Raw genomic sequence first — 15,626 nt, forward strand, 5'->3', positions numbered from 1 at the left:
CTTCATGATTCGGAGATGGGGGTGGGGGTGTGTGTGAAGATTTGAGGGTCGTACTGGGACAGGAACAACCACAAAAATAATCAGTTTGTTCAGGACAGTTGGAGATTGGCTACATCCCTAAAAACAACACCATGCCCTTACCCTCGAAGTGGTTTTTTAAAAAAAATATACATATATAAAAATGATCAAATAACATTGAGTTTGGATGTAAAATGCTGGGAATTATTATCCCGCTGCATCCATTTTGCAGGCCTCTGACATCAGAAACTTCTTGCACAACATTATTTTCTTTAAACACACACTTCAACCCTCGTCTACACTCTCAGCGTCTCCTGGACACAAAAGAGTCGTCTTTTGTGAACGTAAACATTTATTTTAAGAGGGAAAAAAGGGCCACGTCTAGATCTTATTCGGGGGGGGGGGGAAATACCGCAGTTTTAATGGGGGGGGGGGTATTTTAATCCTCAGACGTTTTTTAATTTCCTCCTGACATTTCTACAACTGGGCCCTGTCCAGCACTTTAAAAATGGCTCGAATCTCCCCCCCCCCCCCACCCCTTCGCCCAGATGACCCTGGGAAAAGTGGGAGGTGTGATCTGCCCCCCTGCACTCGCCCCACCCCAGAGTTGGGGGGGGGGGGGGAGAGAAAAGAACGAGGAGGCTCTTCCCTTACCTTTCCTGCTCCTCTTGTGCAGCCGGTCACTCCTCTCTTCCTCTAGAGCGGCGGCAACGTCGGGGTTGTCCTCCTCCCCATTGTACCACACCAGCAGTTCCTCCCCCGGCTGGATGGGCTTCACGGGGCGGCAGGAGGAGGAGTAAGGAGAGGTTGGGGGGGGGGGGGGGGGGGGGGGGGGGGAGACAGAAACAGCGCCGATCAGTGCCAGGCCCGGGCGGCAGACCAACCACACTAACACCCTCCTCCTCCTCCTCCTCTCCTCTCTCTCCTCCCTCCCCTCCCACTCGCTGTGGGGGCCGGTGAGCGCCGCAACCCTTTCTCTTCCCCCCCCCTCCCTCCTCCTCCTCCCCCGGAGCTGCACGACTATTTCCTGGGGCTCCCGATGTGGTGCCACTCCGACAGGAAGCACTCTTTGAACCAGCGCTGCTAATCCCGGGGCCACTGGGAAGTGGTTCTTTTCACACAAAAGCGGCGACGGTTGGGCGCGCCGCCGCGCCCCCTGCTGGCCGGAGGACCGCGTCGGCGCTGCCCGTCTCTCAGCGGGAGGCTCCCCAGCATTGCTCATCTCCAGCCTTGGAGACTCCAGCCCTTTTCTTAAAAAAACCCTATCACTGCAGCCACGTGTGAATGGCCTTTCTAACAATCTCTTCGTGCTGATCTGCTCAAGCCCCGCAAGAGGTAGTGGTCACAGCCCAGGACATCACGGGCAACACCCTCCCCACCATCGACAACATCACGGGCAACACCCTCCCCACCATCGACAACACCACGGGCAACACCGTCCCCACCATCGACAACATCACGGGCAACACCCTCCCCACCATCGACCACATCACGGGCAACACCCTCCCCACCATCGACCAGATCACGGGCAACACCCTCCCCACCATCGACAACACCACGGGCAACACCCTCCCCACCATCGACCACATCACGGGCAACACCCTCCCCACCATCGACAACATCACGGGCAACACCCTCCCCACCATCGACCACATCACGGGCAACATCCTCCCCACCATTGACCACATCACGGGCAACACCCTCCCCACCATTGACCACATCACGGGCAACACCCTCCCCACCATCGACCACACCTCGGGCAACACCCTCCCCACCATCGACAACACCCTCCCCACCATCGACAACACCCTCCCCACCATCGACCACATCACGGGCAACACCCTCCCCACCATCGACAACACCACGGGCAACACCCTCCCCACCATCGACAACACCACGGGCAACACCCTCCCCACCATCGACAACATCACGGGCAACACCCTCCCCACCATCGACCACACCTCGGGCAACACCCTCCCCACCATCGACAACACCCTCCCCACCATCGACCACACCTCGGGCAACACCCTCCCCACCATCGACAACACCCTCCCCACCATCGACCACATCACGGGCAACACCCTCCCCACCATCGACAACACCACGGGCAACACCCTCCCCACCATCGACAACACCACGGGCAAAACCCTCCCCACCATCGACAACACCACGGGCAACACCCTCCCCACCATCGACAACATCACGGGCAATACCCTCCCCACCATCGACAACATCACAGGCAACACCCTCCCCACCATCGACAACACCACGGGCAACACCCTCCCCACCATCGACAACACCATGGGCAACATCCTACCATCGACAACATCACAGGCAGCACTCTCCCCACCATCGACAACACCAAAGGCAACACCCTCCCCACCATCGACAACATCACGGGCAACACCCTCCCCACCATCGACAACACCACGGGCAACACCCCACCATCGACAACATCACGGGCAACACCCTCCCCACCATTGACAACATCACGGGCAACACCCTCCCCACCATCGACAACACCGTGGGCCACACCCTCCCCACCATCGACAACATCACGGGCAACACCCTCCCCACCATCGAAAACACCACGGGCCACACCCTCCCCACCATCGACAACAACACGGGCAACACCTCACCATCGACAACATCACAGACAACACCCGCCCCACCATTGAGAACGTCTACGGCAGGCCTGGCCAACCCTTTCATTTTTAATTACGGCAGACAGCACCGTAATCGGTCATTTCAGCCCCGGGGGTGCAGGCTGCATGGACTTGCGGGCTGAAATGGCCTGTCACGGTACTGTGTGTTGAAATGAAAAGGTTACCCACCCCTGCTCTACAACGAACACTTGTTGTTGGAGAGCAGCAGTCGATGACCAGGGATGCACGCCACCCAGCCCATGCACCATTCTCGCTGCTACAGAAAGAGGTGTCGGTGGCACGAGACTCGCACCACCAGGTTCAGGAACAGTTGCTACCCCTCAACTGTCAGACTCCTCAACGACCAACTCAATCAGAGATTCATTTAAGGACTCTTATTTTTACACTTTACTGTTTTTTTTAAAATTCTCTATTGCACAATCAGTTTCTTTACATTTCTTTATTGTATATTTTTCTATATGTTTATATGTGTCTGCTGTGTAGAATGTTTTTTTGTACTAACAATAGTGGTAATTCTGCCTCACCCACAGGAAAAAGATTCTCAGGGTTGTATCTGATGTCATGTATGTACTCTGACAATAAATCGGAGATTATTTCCTTCATCTCCACAGGCACTGGGCATCCTTCATTGTCTCACACATGTAATCAGAATTAATTTGAAAGTCTCAACCATGAATCCAAAACAGGACATTGGAGAGCCATCATGAACAAACATCCTGGTTGATTATCTTCACTGCAAACATCCAAAGCAAGGTACAGTCAATTTCAGATTTATTGTCATACATGATATCATATACAACCCTGAGATTCTTTTTACTGCAGGCCAGGCAGAATCACCACTAATTGATAGTGCAAAAAAAAACTGTTCTCAATGTACACATGCAAGCAATTAAAGAAATGTAAACAAACTGACTGCAGCACAGAGAAAAAAATCAATAAAGTGGAAAATTAAGAATCATAATGAGAATTTACTGTCATCAACATGCCACAAAACTTGTTTTTTTGCACCAGCATCACAGTGCACACATTTATATAAACCTCCTTACAAAATAAATGAAAATAGTGCAAAAAGAAAAAGTCAGGTAGTGTCTATGGTTCATTGGTCATTCAGGAATCTGATAGTAGAAAGGAAGAAGCTATCCTTGTGCTGCTGAGTGCTTGTTTTCAGGCTCTTGTACCTTTTTCCCCAATGGTAGCAGAGTGAAGAGGTGGTGGGGGTCCTTGAGGATAGAGGCTTCTTTCGTAAGACAACCACGTCTTATAGATGTTTCCGTGACGCCTCAGTTTGAGTTAACAACCCTGTGGAGTTTCTACTTGTCCTGAATGTTGCCACCTCCATAGCAGAATGCAACCAGCCAGAATGCTCTCCACAGTAGTTTTTAAAAGAGTCTTTGGTGGCATACTGAAGCTCCTTACAAAGAAAAGCCACTGGTGAGACTTCATGATGGCATCGACATGGAGACTTCAGGACAAATCCTCAATGTCGACACCCAGGCATTTGAAGCACTTGGATCCTTTCCACTGCTGACCCTTTAATGAGAACTCGTTCCTGATCTCCTGATTTCCTCTTGAAGTCCACAATCATCTTTTTGGTTTTGCTAAGGATGTTGTTGTGACACCCTTCATTACCCTCTGGGTTTCTGCCGACAACAGTGGTGTCATCAGAAAATTTGTGGAGAGCTGTTTTGAATCGTGCCAGGCCACATAGTCGTGGGTGTAGAGTGAGTAAGACCAATGGACTAAGCACACATCCTTGAGGCGTGCCTGCATTGATTGTTAGTGAGTGGGAGACATTGTTTCCAATCATACTGATTGTGGTCTTCTGATGAGGATGTCAAGGATCAGGTTGCAGAGGCCCAGGGTTTGAGCTTGTTGGCCTGCACTGAGGGAATAATGCTGTATATATTTTCAAAGAGGAAAAGCCTATCACTACAGCCATAAGTAATTGGCCATTCTGACTTAAAAGGGTGTATTCTGCCATTCTAGAATCTCTTCGTGCTGATTACTCAATACTGTGAGATTATAATTTCCTTCAGCTCTACAGGCACTGGGTAACCCCAGTGTCTCACACATGTAACCAGAATTAATCTGAAAGTCTCAGCCACGAATCCAAAGCAAGCAACCTGGCTGATTATCTTTGCTACCCGAATCCAAAGGAAGTACAACAAATTGTTCCAATGCCACTGACACACTGGCTGAATTCAGCCAAACACAGACAAGGGTTTGAATTTTGCAGGTTTTTGCAGTGCAGTATTCTACAAGGTAAATGTGCTTCACTAAAGCAAAGCAGTAATTTAATTATGTCAGTGGGAACAACTGTGTTCCCGATTCCATCAAACCAGGTGAAAATGCCTCTTATCTATGCAATTCACATGCAAAGGACAACACAATAGATGTGTTCTATTTGAATTTAGAGCAGCCAGTTTAAACTTGTTTTGGCAGATCTCCTTAAGCTTCACAATATTTCTGACATTATGGATTATCAGTTTAGAGTGTAGACCGTTAACACTTCTTCCAGAGTTGACCATTTCAATTTGCATTGACCAACCTCATTTAGTATCCAATGAATAAACTAGATCCGCCCAATTTCATTTCTGATCACCTCTGAGCACATTCATACACCAAACACACTACAAGACTCACCAGAAAGCAACTGAAGCAGTAAAGTCTAATCAATTTACCCGACCATAGTATAGCTAAATATTTAGAAGTCATGGAATGTTCAGAGTAGATCATTTTAATTAAAAATCAATATTCTGGATTTACCAGTTTTTTTATCTCCTGTTTTCAAATGTCTTCAAATGAGGACTTTTGTTTTTCTTTTTTGAAAACTCCAGTCCTGGAGAGTCCAGGAAAATTGCCTGCCGGTGTGATCTCAGCTCAGTCAAAACTGACAGATTCTTTACTGAGCCAACGATGCCCAGAAGTGTGCAAACAGGAATGAGGAACACAGGCTGATCTCTCAGCTCCTTGAGCCTGCTTTGCCATTTAATAAGATCAGGGCCGATTTGATAAATCGGGTTGCCTCCACAGAAAATTAATGATTAATTGCTGACAAATCTCCACTCCAAATTGAATCGTTTGTGAATATAATGTACTAAAATTGATCAATCTGAGTGACAACATATTAATGTTCTTAATGTTATTGAATTACTGGAGTCTGAAACTGAGGATCAAGTAACTAAATGAGTAGGAACTATTCATTTGGTGTATAGGGCCAAAATAGATTTGTAAAGGAGAAAAAAAAAGCACATTTGCTCAGTAGCTGTGGAGAGAGGGACATAATTCATGATCTTTCACCAGAACGAGGCAAAATTTGGAAACAGGTTGTTAAATTTCTGAGGAAGACAGGGGTTATAGAGAATAAAAGGAACATTTGTAAATAGGAATGGAGACCAAAGACAGACAGGGTGGTGGCTGAGAGTGGGTGGAGACTTGTTAAATACGAATGGCCTGTCTGAAGGAAATGGGAACCAGAGAGGAACGAAGACCAAGGTGGAAGACGGAAGTAGCAAGAGAGATATGCTGGAATTCTGAGAAATCTGAAATGAACAAGAATGCTGGAAATACCCAGGAAATCAGGTTTCAGAATCAACATTGAATTTAACTAATGAATATAGCAGATCTTTCCAGGTTCAGATTTCAGCTTTATTGTCAGAGTATATACATGGCATCACATACAAGTTCTGATATAAGGGCTATTAACATGTAATAATTCTTCCACAACACATGTTGACTGGTCTAGAAGTATTTTTTATTACAGTGTTCTGTAACTCCCAGCTCCAGCATTGTTTTCCTTCTCCATCTTTTATATTAATCTCTTATACAAATAAAAAACACACAGAACTGCAGGAGGAACCCAGCCGGTCACACAGCGACCATAGGAGGTAAAGATGTATATTGCCGACGTTTCGGGCTTGAGCCCTTCAAGGAATAAGCAAAGAACAGGAAGGCATAAGAATAAAAGGACTGAAGACCAGAACAAAAAAAAGGTACGATAAAAGGAAAGGTGAGAACTGATTTTGGCTCTGTGAAAAAAGACAGAGGGTGTCGGACTCTGGCTTTACCCTACCCTTAATTTAGTCTATGTGTCGTCTGAGTCCAGTGTGTTCATTAAATGAAGTGATAGGAGAAGGTATTCGGTTCAACAATCAGTTTATTACACAGCACAAGAATAAAGCTTAACAGAGCTCTGGTTCAGTCGTTAGTTCATAGGTCACCTGCACAGTGAGCTATTCCCCAAGACTGACCTCTACTGTCCAGTCTCTACAGTTTATATAGCTCAACCTTATCATACAGAACAAAAGTTGGCTTTCTTTGCTAGATTTCTTGCATAAGATTTATCACAAGTAATTTCCTGCTCTGCAGATATCTGGGGTGTAGAGCTCCCATCTTAATCCTCAAGGCCAGAATATCCTGTTGTTTTGATCAGAAATCAATTCATACCCCAGATATTTCTAATTATTTCTTTGTTCTCATCTGGCCATATTCTTCTGTTCAACTCAACACCTCCTTTGGTCTTAGCCTTCTTACTGAGTTAGTTCCCATTCTCTTTGTTTCTGACAGTCTCTGTCAGGATTCTCTTTGTTCTTGTCTGGCCATCGTCTCCTGTGCTATTCAACACCTCCTTTTGCCTTAACATTCCTACTAAATTGTTTCATACATATCCTCTCTTTTGTATTTGGGGAGCAGGCAATTCTAAACCTACTGTAATCAGCCAACTTTGCTACATACTGTGGCTGCCCCTTACTTACATTACTCTTTCCCTTCATGAGGTAAATATTAAATTGTTACATAGTACTGGATTCATGTATACAAAATGAATAGTACATAAGCATATATTCTACATATTTTCTATGATTAATTAACCCCGAAATTCCAACAAGGGGAAAGGGAGATGGAGCTGGGGGAAAGGCAACAGGGGGAGGGGGAAAAGAAGGCGGGAGGGGGAATGGTTTTACGGAAATGAGAGATATTGATGTTAACGCCATCTGATTAGAGTGTGTCCGGACAGAAGGTGAGGTGTTGCTCCTCCAATTTGCAGGTGGTCTCCATCTGGCCATGCACTTATGTAATCACTGCCTTTTCTTCAACATTACTATCATTATTTGTATCATGACCTCTCTCTTGGTCTCCACCCAACTTTGCAACCGATGTAGATAGAAGAATGAAATCATAAAGCAAGATTAATAGATTTCAGGACATTATGGGAACATTTTTATTAGGGCTGATGAGACTTGTATGGGTCAGAGGCACATGGAGAATATTCTGAGGATCAGAGCCAGGTCCTTCAGAAAGGAATTAGGGAACATGTTTGCATAACAGATAGAAATCTGAAACTCTTTAATTGGTACCAATTATTTAATTTTGGACATTTGGAGAATATGAAGATCAACTGATATGCAAGAAGACAAAATTAGGTTAAACTTCTCAGATTATTTCATAAAACAACAGAGCAGAATCAAGGAACATCGCATCTTCTACTCCTACAATGCTGCACTGAATGTGCAATACTATCACTTGAAATGTCTCAAATTCAAAATATTGTGTGTGGACAAGTGAATGGAATGAATATATCGAATACAATCAGCTTTCATCTGAGGATTAATGCAACTTTGACTTTCTCATTGATGACAAATCACATTAGTTTACTACGTTTTTTTAAGAGTTTATTTTCTATTAATCTACAAGTTCAACGGATATCTTGATACTCTTAGTTTTAACCATTGAGTCTTCTGCATGTCGTGGGTAAATTAAATGCTGAGAGTGTAATTATGATTTTTTAAAAATAACCTATGTTGGCTCAGTGAGGGTGGAGATGGGGGGGCAGTTTCTTTCATTCTTACTGATTTAAAACACGTCTCTCCTTATAAAAGGAAGCAGATGCTCTTACAGTTGAGATGAGAAGTACCACTGGAAAATTTACTTAAAATATTCAATATAATTTATGGACTCACATTGATAGAGAAAGAATTAGGGCCAAAAAATGATTCCAGTGTTTAGCAATAAGCGTGGTCTCCTATTTGGCACTCACGCTGTGGAACATGGAAGCCATGAAGATCAACGCCATAAAGAGCTTCAATTAATTCATTCATCTGGAAGGATGAGGAAAGAAAACCCACTAAAGTATAATAGGTAACTGAGAGAGAAGGACGCAATGTACAGAAAAAATAATTGGAGGGCTTGAAGAAGATATGTTACAAAAAAAGGAGTGGAGCAAGGAACTGTTGAGGTTTTACACAAAGAAAAAGAAGACAGCGACAAATTTTCCCCAAAAACTTTATATATTAAATAGGAACCACAAAAGATTGCCGTTGCTGGAATATATTGCTTGTCTCTATGTGTGTCATGTCTGGATGTGCGTCTGTATGTTTTGCACCGAGGACCAGAGGACGCTGTTTCGTCGGTTTGTACTTGAGCAATCGGATGGCAATAAACTTGAACTTCATCAAGAAGGTACAGAAACCTAAGCTCTGGAATGTCCAGGTTCAAGAACAACTCTCCAGCTTTCAGATTTTAAACCTCCCCACCATCATGAACTATTCTAGGACTGCCGAAAGGTCTGTCTATACTATTAAAACATCTTTTTTTGTACCAATTGCAACTTTGAATAATTTTTATGTCTTTTTATATTAATTTTCTCCTTTTTCGTCTTGTGTATGACAAGAAACTCATCATTGTGATGCGGTCGCCATCTTGTTTCTTAAAAGTTTTAAAGGGACCCAGATAAATGAAAATGTAATAACGATTGACATCAATAAAAGATGCACGAGGAAATTATTAAAAATACGAAATACGATTACTCAGATGTAGAGGGTCAGAGTTTCAGCTCCCATCGATACTGCTTAAGCTGCAGAGTTCTTCCAGCACAGTGTCTTTGGCTTTAGATTCCATCACCTGCAGCCTCCAGTGTGTCTCCAGCAAAGATAAATATTGTTGTACTTTAAAAAAAAAATTAATTGCCTTAAGGCAGCACGGTTGGCGTAGCAGTTAACGCAAAGCTGTTACAGCACCAATGATCAGTACCGGGTTCCAATCCCGCACTGTTTGTAAGGAGTTGAGACATTCTCCCCATGTCTGCATGGGTTTTCCCCAGGGGCCCCAGTTTCCTCCCACCGTTCAAAAGGGACTGCAGGTCAATTGAGTGTAATTGGGCGACACGGACTTGTGGGCTGAAAGGGCCTGTAACCCATAATGTATGTCTAAATTTTTTAAAAATTAAAATATTAAGATGGGTCACATTGGAGCAAAGTGTGTGCTGAATAGCCCACATCCAGCAGGAAAATGGAGAATGCTCTGGAACATCTATTTTCAAAGAGTCATGAATAAACCATTGGCTCTTACAATATCTTGGGTGTATTCATAGAAATATCAATTGAAGGCCAGAGCATACTATTTTGTCTAAGATGTAGTTTTGCTCTTCTAACTAGGTCAGCATTGAGGATTTCAAATAATCCGGATAAGTAAGGTGATGCATTTTGGAAGGTCAAACTTGAAGTCGGAGTACAGGATTAATGATAGGATACTTAACAGTGTGGAAGAACAGAAGGACCTTGGGTTCCACAGCTCTCTCAAGGTTACACGCAGGATAGTTAGGAAGGCCAGTGGTATGCTGGGCTTCATTAGTCAAGGGATTGAGTTCAGGAGTCATGAGGTGATGTTACAGCTCTTTAAATCTCTGATGAGACCACATTTAGAATATTGTGTTAATTTCTGGTCACCTCACAGGAATGATATGGAAGCTATGGAGAGGGTGTAGAGGAGATTTAGTATGTTGCCTGGATTGGAAAGGTTAGCAGAGCTTGGACTTTTCCCTTTGGACCAAAAAGGACAAGAGGAGACATTATAGAGGTCTACAGGCATAGATAGACACCTTCATCCCAGGGCGGGAATAGCAAAACACCAGAGAACGACTGTATAAAGTGAAGGGAGGAAGATTTAGTAGAGACATCAGAGGTGGTTTTTTTAAAGAGAGTTGTAGGTGCCTGGAATGCATTGCCAGGGGAAGTGGCAAAGGCTGGAACAATAGGAGCATTTTAGAGAATCAGACAGGCACATGGATGAAAGAAAAATAGAGCTTTATGAAGTAGGGAGGCTTTGGGTTTTTTTGGGTAGATATATAGGTAGGCACAATGTCGTGGGCTGAAAGGCCTGTACTACTCTGTATGTACTATGTAGAGTATGTAGAGAAAGTTCTTCAGATAGCTTCCCTCTGTAACATTTCTTGATAATCAAGGAAGACTACATGGTTTAATACAGAGAAATTCGATGAAGCATTGGCAATATATTTGGAAGAACCAGAGACTAGGAATATAAGGGTATTATTTTTATGTTGCATACAACCACATTTAACTTTGAAGGTGGCTCCTTTCCAAAAGAGGGTTGGGGGAGAGGGAGAAGAAGGGGTGCAGGGAAACACACATTTCTTGGATTCCCATATCTGGCTGAGTTGGATCACCTACAAAAGGAGAGATAATCATGCCAGTGATCTTGCCTGGAATAGTTCAGTTCCCTCGAGCAAGCAACAAAGAATTGTTCAGATTTCAAGAGTTGCTCTGATGTGGGTTAAAGTGTGACTAATGAATCATTTTGCACAAAACAGGGTGCTTAATAGAAAATGAATCCTTTCAATGTCTTTGAGGTAATTTAGGTTTAAATGGATCCTATGTGAAACAAGTCCCATCATCTGACTGCAGCAATTTCTGGCAGGGCGAGTTAAGTTCAACAGGGCTCTGAAAATTGGTGGGGGCAAGTGTCAGTGCCCAGCCGATTTAACTCACTAACTGCCTTCTAGCAGTGTGAAATCACAACCCGCTCTTGCATCGTCACCTCCCCCCCACCCCCGCCTGTAAAACACCGGGTGGCCGATTAACCAGGTACATCACGGTGCAGTGGGTAAGGCTCCCGAGTGCAGAACGCCCGGTAAGTTTACCCGCTTCCTAGGAGGGTTGGCAGTGTGAAAGGGAAAGTTTTACACCGCATGATTACTGGGTACAGACCCGTAAACTACCTTTAATCAGCAGTGTGAAAGAGTATTTTTTAAAAGAGGTTACAGACTGAAAAAGCACATACAATACTCAAATCAAGTGAATGAGATTCTGAGCAAGAATTAACAACACAATGTACCGATGGAATGTATATTATGTTCTGACCCCAGACCCAGTGCCTGCAGAGCTGTAGGCAATGCAGAGTATTTGGCCGATCAACACGGAGGCCAGGGAAGTTAGTTTTCAAAGAGATTGAATTTTTTTTTTAAGGCACCTGGATGGGAGATTTCAGAATCCATGTGGGAATGGAAAGGAAAGAATTTTACATTAACATTTCAGAAGAGAATAAGTAACACAGATTATGTGCAAATCATAATTGCACAAAGTGAACAAACTTGAAGTGGATTTCCCAGAATTGGATGAAGAGAAATGATTTGCTTCCCTTAACCATTTGTTAACTTATAAACCAAGTGAGCAACAGTTCTTATCCAATTCTTGAGCTGCACTGAAGGACTAAATATTTGGCTTTTGCAGCAAAATATGACAATAGCAATGGCAAACGACAACTGAGGCTCGTTGAGCAGGCTCGATGGGCTGGGCGACCTACCTCCTGCTCATATTTCTTATTTTTTTATTCTTCAACAAGTGCATGGTAAAAGTAGCTCGGGCAATGTTAAAGCCTTTGGGTCAAAGGCAATCAACAAGGTAAATACAATTAAAATTAAATCATTTGAATTTAATTAAAGCACAGCCATTGATTATAAGCACCCAAATACTTCAACTGAGGAAAGCAGAATTAGGCCCTTTCAAGCCAGGCCTCAACTTGGAGGCCAGCTATAAGCACAGAGGGAAAACATAGCCTTAAAAGGCTGCTCCTGCGTTGCATTCATGTTGAGCGGCGCCTTGTAGTGGCCTCTGGAGCCAATGGAGGCGGGGTGACTGGTGCCATAGTGCCACCCGTCATAAATACGCGGCAGAGCAATGGCCATCTTCCCGACCCATAATTCCCCCCCCCCCCCACGTGTGCATCTTGAGCCACTGACCAGCCAAAGGCCGAAGTGGCCCAGTGATGTGCTGGAGCGGCCAGTGGGGCTGTCGCAGCCCCTCTGAGGGGGCCATGGAGGGAGAGGGGTGACTGGGTAGCAGGGAGAAGGGACGCTGGCTGACGGCGTCATCACAACATCATCAGCCTGCCCCTGACCAGCTTGCAGCGGTGAGGCAGTGGAGCGCTGTGCTCCGCCGATGATCTTTCCCTGAGAGGGATTGCAGTCGATGCCTTGGAGCCATTCATAGAGGTTAATCCTCCGACATAAGGTCGGAGAATCTCTGCCTTTACCATTGGGCTTTATCACTGCATGAAAGGGCCTATTGTTTCCCATTGAAATTTGCAGGATTAACATTACCTGCAATTTCAATTAAGATTTTGATTGTTTTTTTTTAATTTTTATTGTGTGTACTTCACAGAGTGAATAATATAGCAGAGGATTTAAAAAAAGAATCCAACCTTGTGCAATGTGGACAAAGTAACTTGAAGTAATGCTAAATGAACACAAGATCTATAATGAATTTCGATACACACCAGGTGAACACTTAAAGAGATAACCTCATGGATACCATGCTCCTGTGCCCAAGTCTAATGAAGGAGATGATAAACATTTGTATTCTTATGACATTTAGAACTGAATTAATTTTTATCTTTTCCTGTTTGCTCTGGGAGAGGGGCAAGAAGCAGGAGAGACATTTGAAATAAGTAAATAACTATGTCAATAATTAAAACCTAATGGGGCAAATCATGAAAATTGTAAGGGCAAAACAAGGAGACGTTTAAAAAAAAAAGTGTGCACAAAAATGCTGGAGAAACTCAGCAAATCAGGCAGCATTCTTCATGTAGCAAAGATAAAGATACGTAACTCATGTTTCGGGCCTGAGCCTGTCATCAAGGTATGAGCAAAAAGCAGGCAGGCTAAGATGGTTGGGGGAGGGGCAGGGAAGGAGCACAGGCCCCGAGGCAAGAGGTCATTTAAAATCTAAAAGTGGTGCGATTATTTTTGTCATCCGAGTGTCACTTTGGAGTTTAAGCATTTAACTATATATAAAACACTTGAATTTTGTTTCATTTTTAAAACTTTAGCGAAAGAGTTGTAAGAGGTGCCCACACACTACACAAAATGCTGCAGTCACAATGAGGGCAAAGTTAATGACATAAATCCTTTGGAAATACACAGCTGTACTTTGGAGATAGGATTACTACTCAGACAAAGCCCTCAAAAATTGCTTCAGATTAATATTAGCAACTGAGAAGGTAACAGTTTCCAAGCCTTTTTATAATGACAGTGAAGAGCTTGATGTGCTATTAAAACAAGTTTAAAATATCTGGAATTTATTTATTCTTTGACACTGGGAAAAAATTAGTTGAGAATGATTTGTTGCATGGGAACTGCTGACATTTTAGGAAGTTGCAAGAAATTGAATAGCACTCAAGCTGCAATCACTGCAGAGATCTTCAGATTGCAATTTGTTCAATGTGCACAAACATTTGTGCCATTACAGTGGCTAAAGCTGCAATTCACAGAATCACAATGGAGTGTAGGAATTCATTTAGGCCACCAAGGCAATGCTGGCTTTTCATAGAGCGGTGCATTCATCCCATCGCTCTCTCTGAAGAACCCATTCAATTCCTTTTTGAGAGCCAGATCTACTTTGCTTCCACCAAACTTACTGGGAGTGGGATCCAGATTGACGATCTGCATTCTCAGCCAATGGATCTTTTGTCCTGCTGGCATTTGAACAAATCATTAATTACGGTTTTTTTCTTGCTACACAGCTGCTGCATTCCAGAAAATTATTCCCAAATTCCTGGAACACAGACTGTGTAAAAAAGATTGAAACAGAAATGAGTGACTCATTCCCGTTCTGCAATTTTAACTGCGGCACCCCCTGGACATTATTGCGGGCTGCCTGCAGTCCAAATTGAACTGCAGGGGGGACCGCAACAGTGGGCTGATGAATAGCGCGTATTTGCAAGTCCCACTTCTTTACTTTCCTCACTTCAGTGTAAACTCGTGTAAGGAAACTGAGGTTTTAAGTTTTGGTCGCTCCGGAAGGCAGGAAAAAATTTTGAAGGAAAAAAGTAAATTCTTTTTTAAAAAAAATTAATCGGAACAGCTTCCCTCAATTCACATCATCTGAACCAAACCAATTAAATCTCCTCTCAATCTTAACTTTTTGCCGCTGAAATTCCACCTCCCAGAAAACTTTATTTTATATTCCTCAGCCTTTCGGGCCATCAAAACCGAAGTCAACAAGTCAGAAGTTTTATCAATATTTGAATTCTTTCCACATTTATACATATAATTTTACCTCTTTATCTTCATCTTGATAAAGGATTCAGACATGTATCATTGTCTGACCATTTCTACACAGGAATAGCTGTCAGATCTGCTGAGTTTCTCCAGCAATTCTTTCTCTGCTTAATATTCCAGCATCTGGGCTTTTGCATTGCATGCCTTCATTTATGAAGCCCAGGATCCTTGTGATTTGCTAATCACTTCGAAGCACAAAGCCATGTATAAATATTTCCAGAACTGTGAAATACTCATCAAAATCTGAAGCATTTCTGATTTGGCCACAATTTGATCTTACAATTTGTAGATGGTCCCAAGTTATGGGTTAAACATTTCCAGAAAATAAACAAATCACCATACAGGACACAAGTTATTCTGCATCATTAAGCTACAATTGGTTTGGCAATCTGTACCCCACAGGAACAAGACAATTAAATGGAATACCCTGGCAGCCCCCGCAGTTGAATTAGTCAACTCAACAAAGCCAGCAGATTTTTTTTATCCCATTTATTCCCTGGTTTAATGGTTCTTAATGCTTAAAACAACTATTTTAACAGCTTAGCAGAAAATACTCAGCCTTAAATGCCACCAAACCAACCATCAACAAGAGC

General features: G+C 43.6%; 1 protein-coding gene and 1 long non-coding RNA gene across 3 annotated transcripts in view; one reads left to right on the forward strand and one right to left on the reverse strand.

Annotated features, from left to right (window-relative positions):
- prdm2a (PR domain containing 2, with ZNF domain a) overlaps positions 1-15,626 on the reverse strand; it is a 132,875-nt gene that overhangs the window by 45,103 nt on the left and 72,146 nt on the right. The window contains exon 7 of the mRNA XM_069918969.1: positions 673-790. Coding sequence (XP_069775070.1) covers positions 673-790 — 118 coding nt within the window. The remainder of the gene's footprint in view (positions 1-672; positions 791-15,626) is intronic.
- The window catches only part of LOC138754548 (uncharacterized), a 43,504-nt gene continuing 31,179 nt past the window's right edge, over positions 3,302-15,626 (forward strand). For both annotated transcript variants that reach the window (XR_011351819.1, XR_011351820.1), the window contains exons 1-2: positions 3,302-3,437; positions 6,529-6,676. This is a non-coding gene — a long non-coding RNA (uncharacterized lncRNA). The remainder of the gene's footprint in view (positions 3,438-6,528; positions 6,677-15,626) is intronic.

Source organism: Narcine bancroftii, chromosome 2, assembly GCF_036971445.1.
Source record: "Narcine bancroftii isolate sNarBan1 chromosome 2, sNarBan1.hap1, whole genome shotgun sequence".
Taxonomy (NCBI): domain Eukaryota; kingdom Metazoa; phylum Chordata; class Chondrichthyes; order Torpediniformes; family Narcinidae; genus Narcine; species Narcine bancroftii.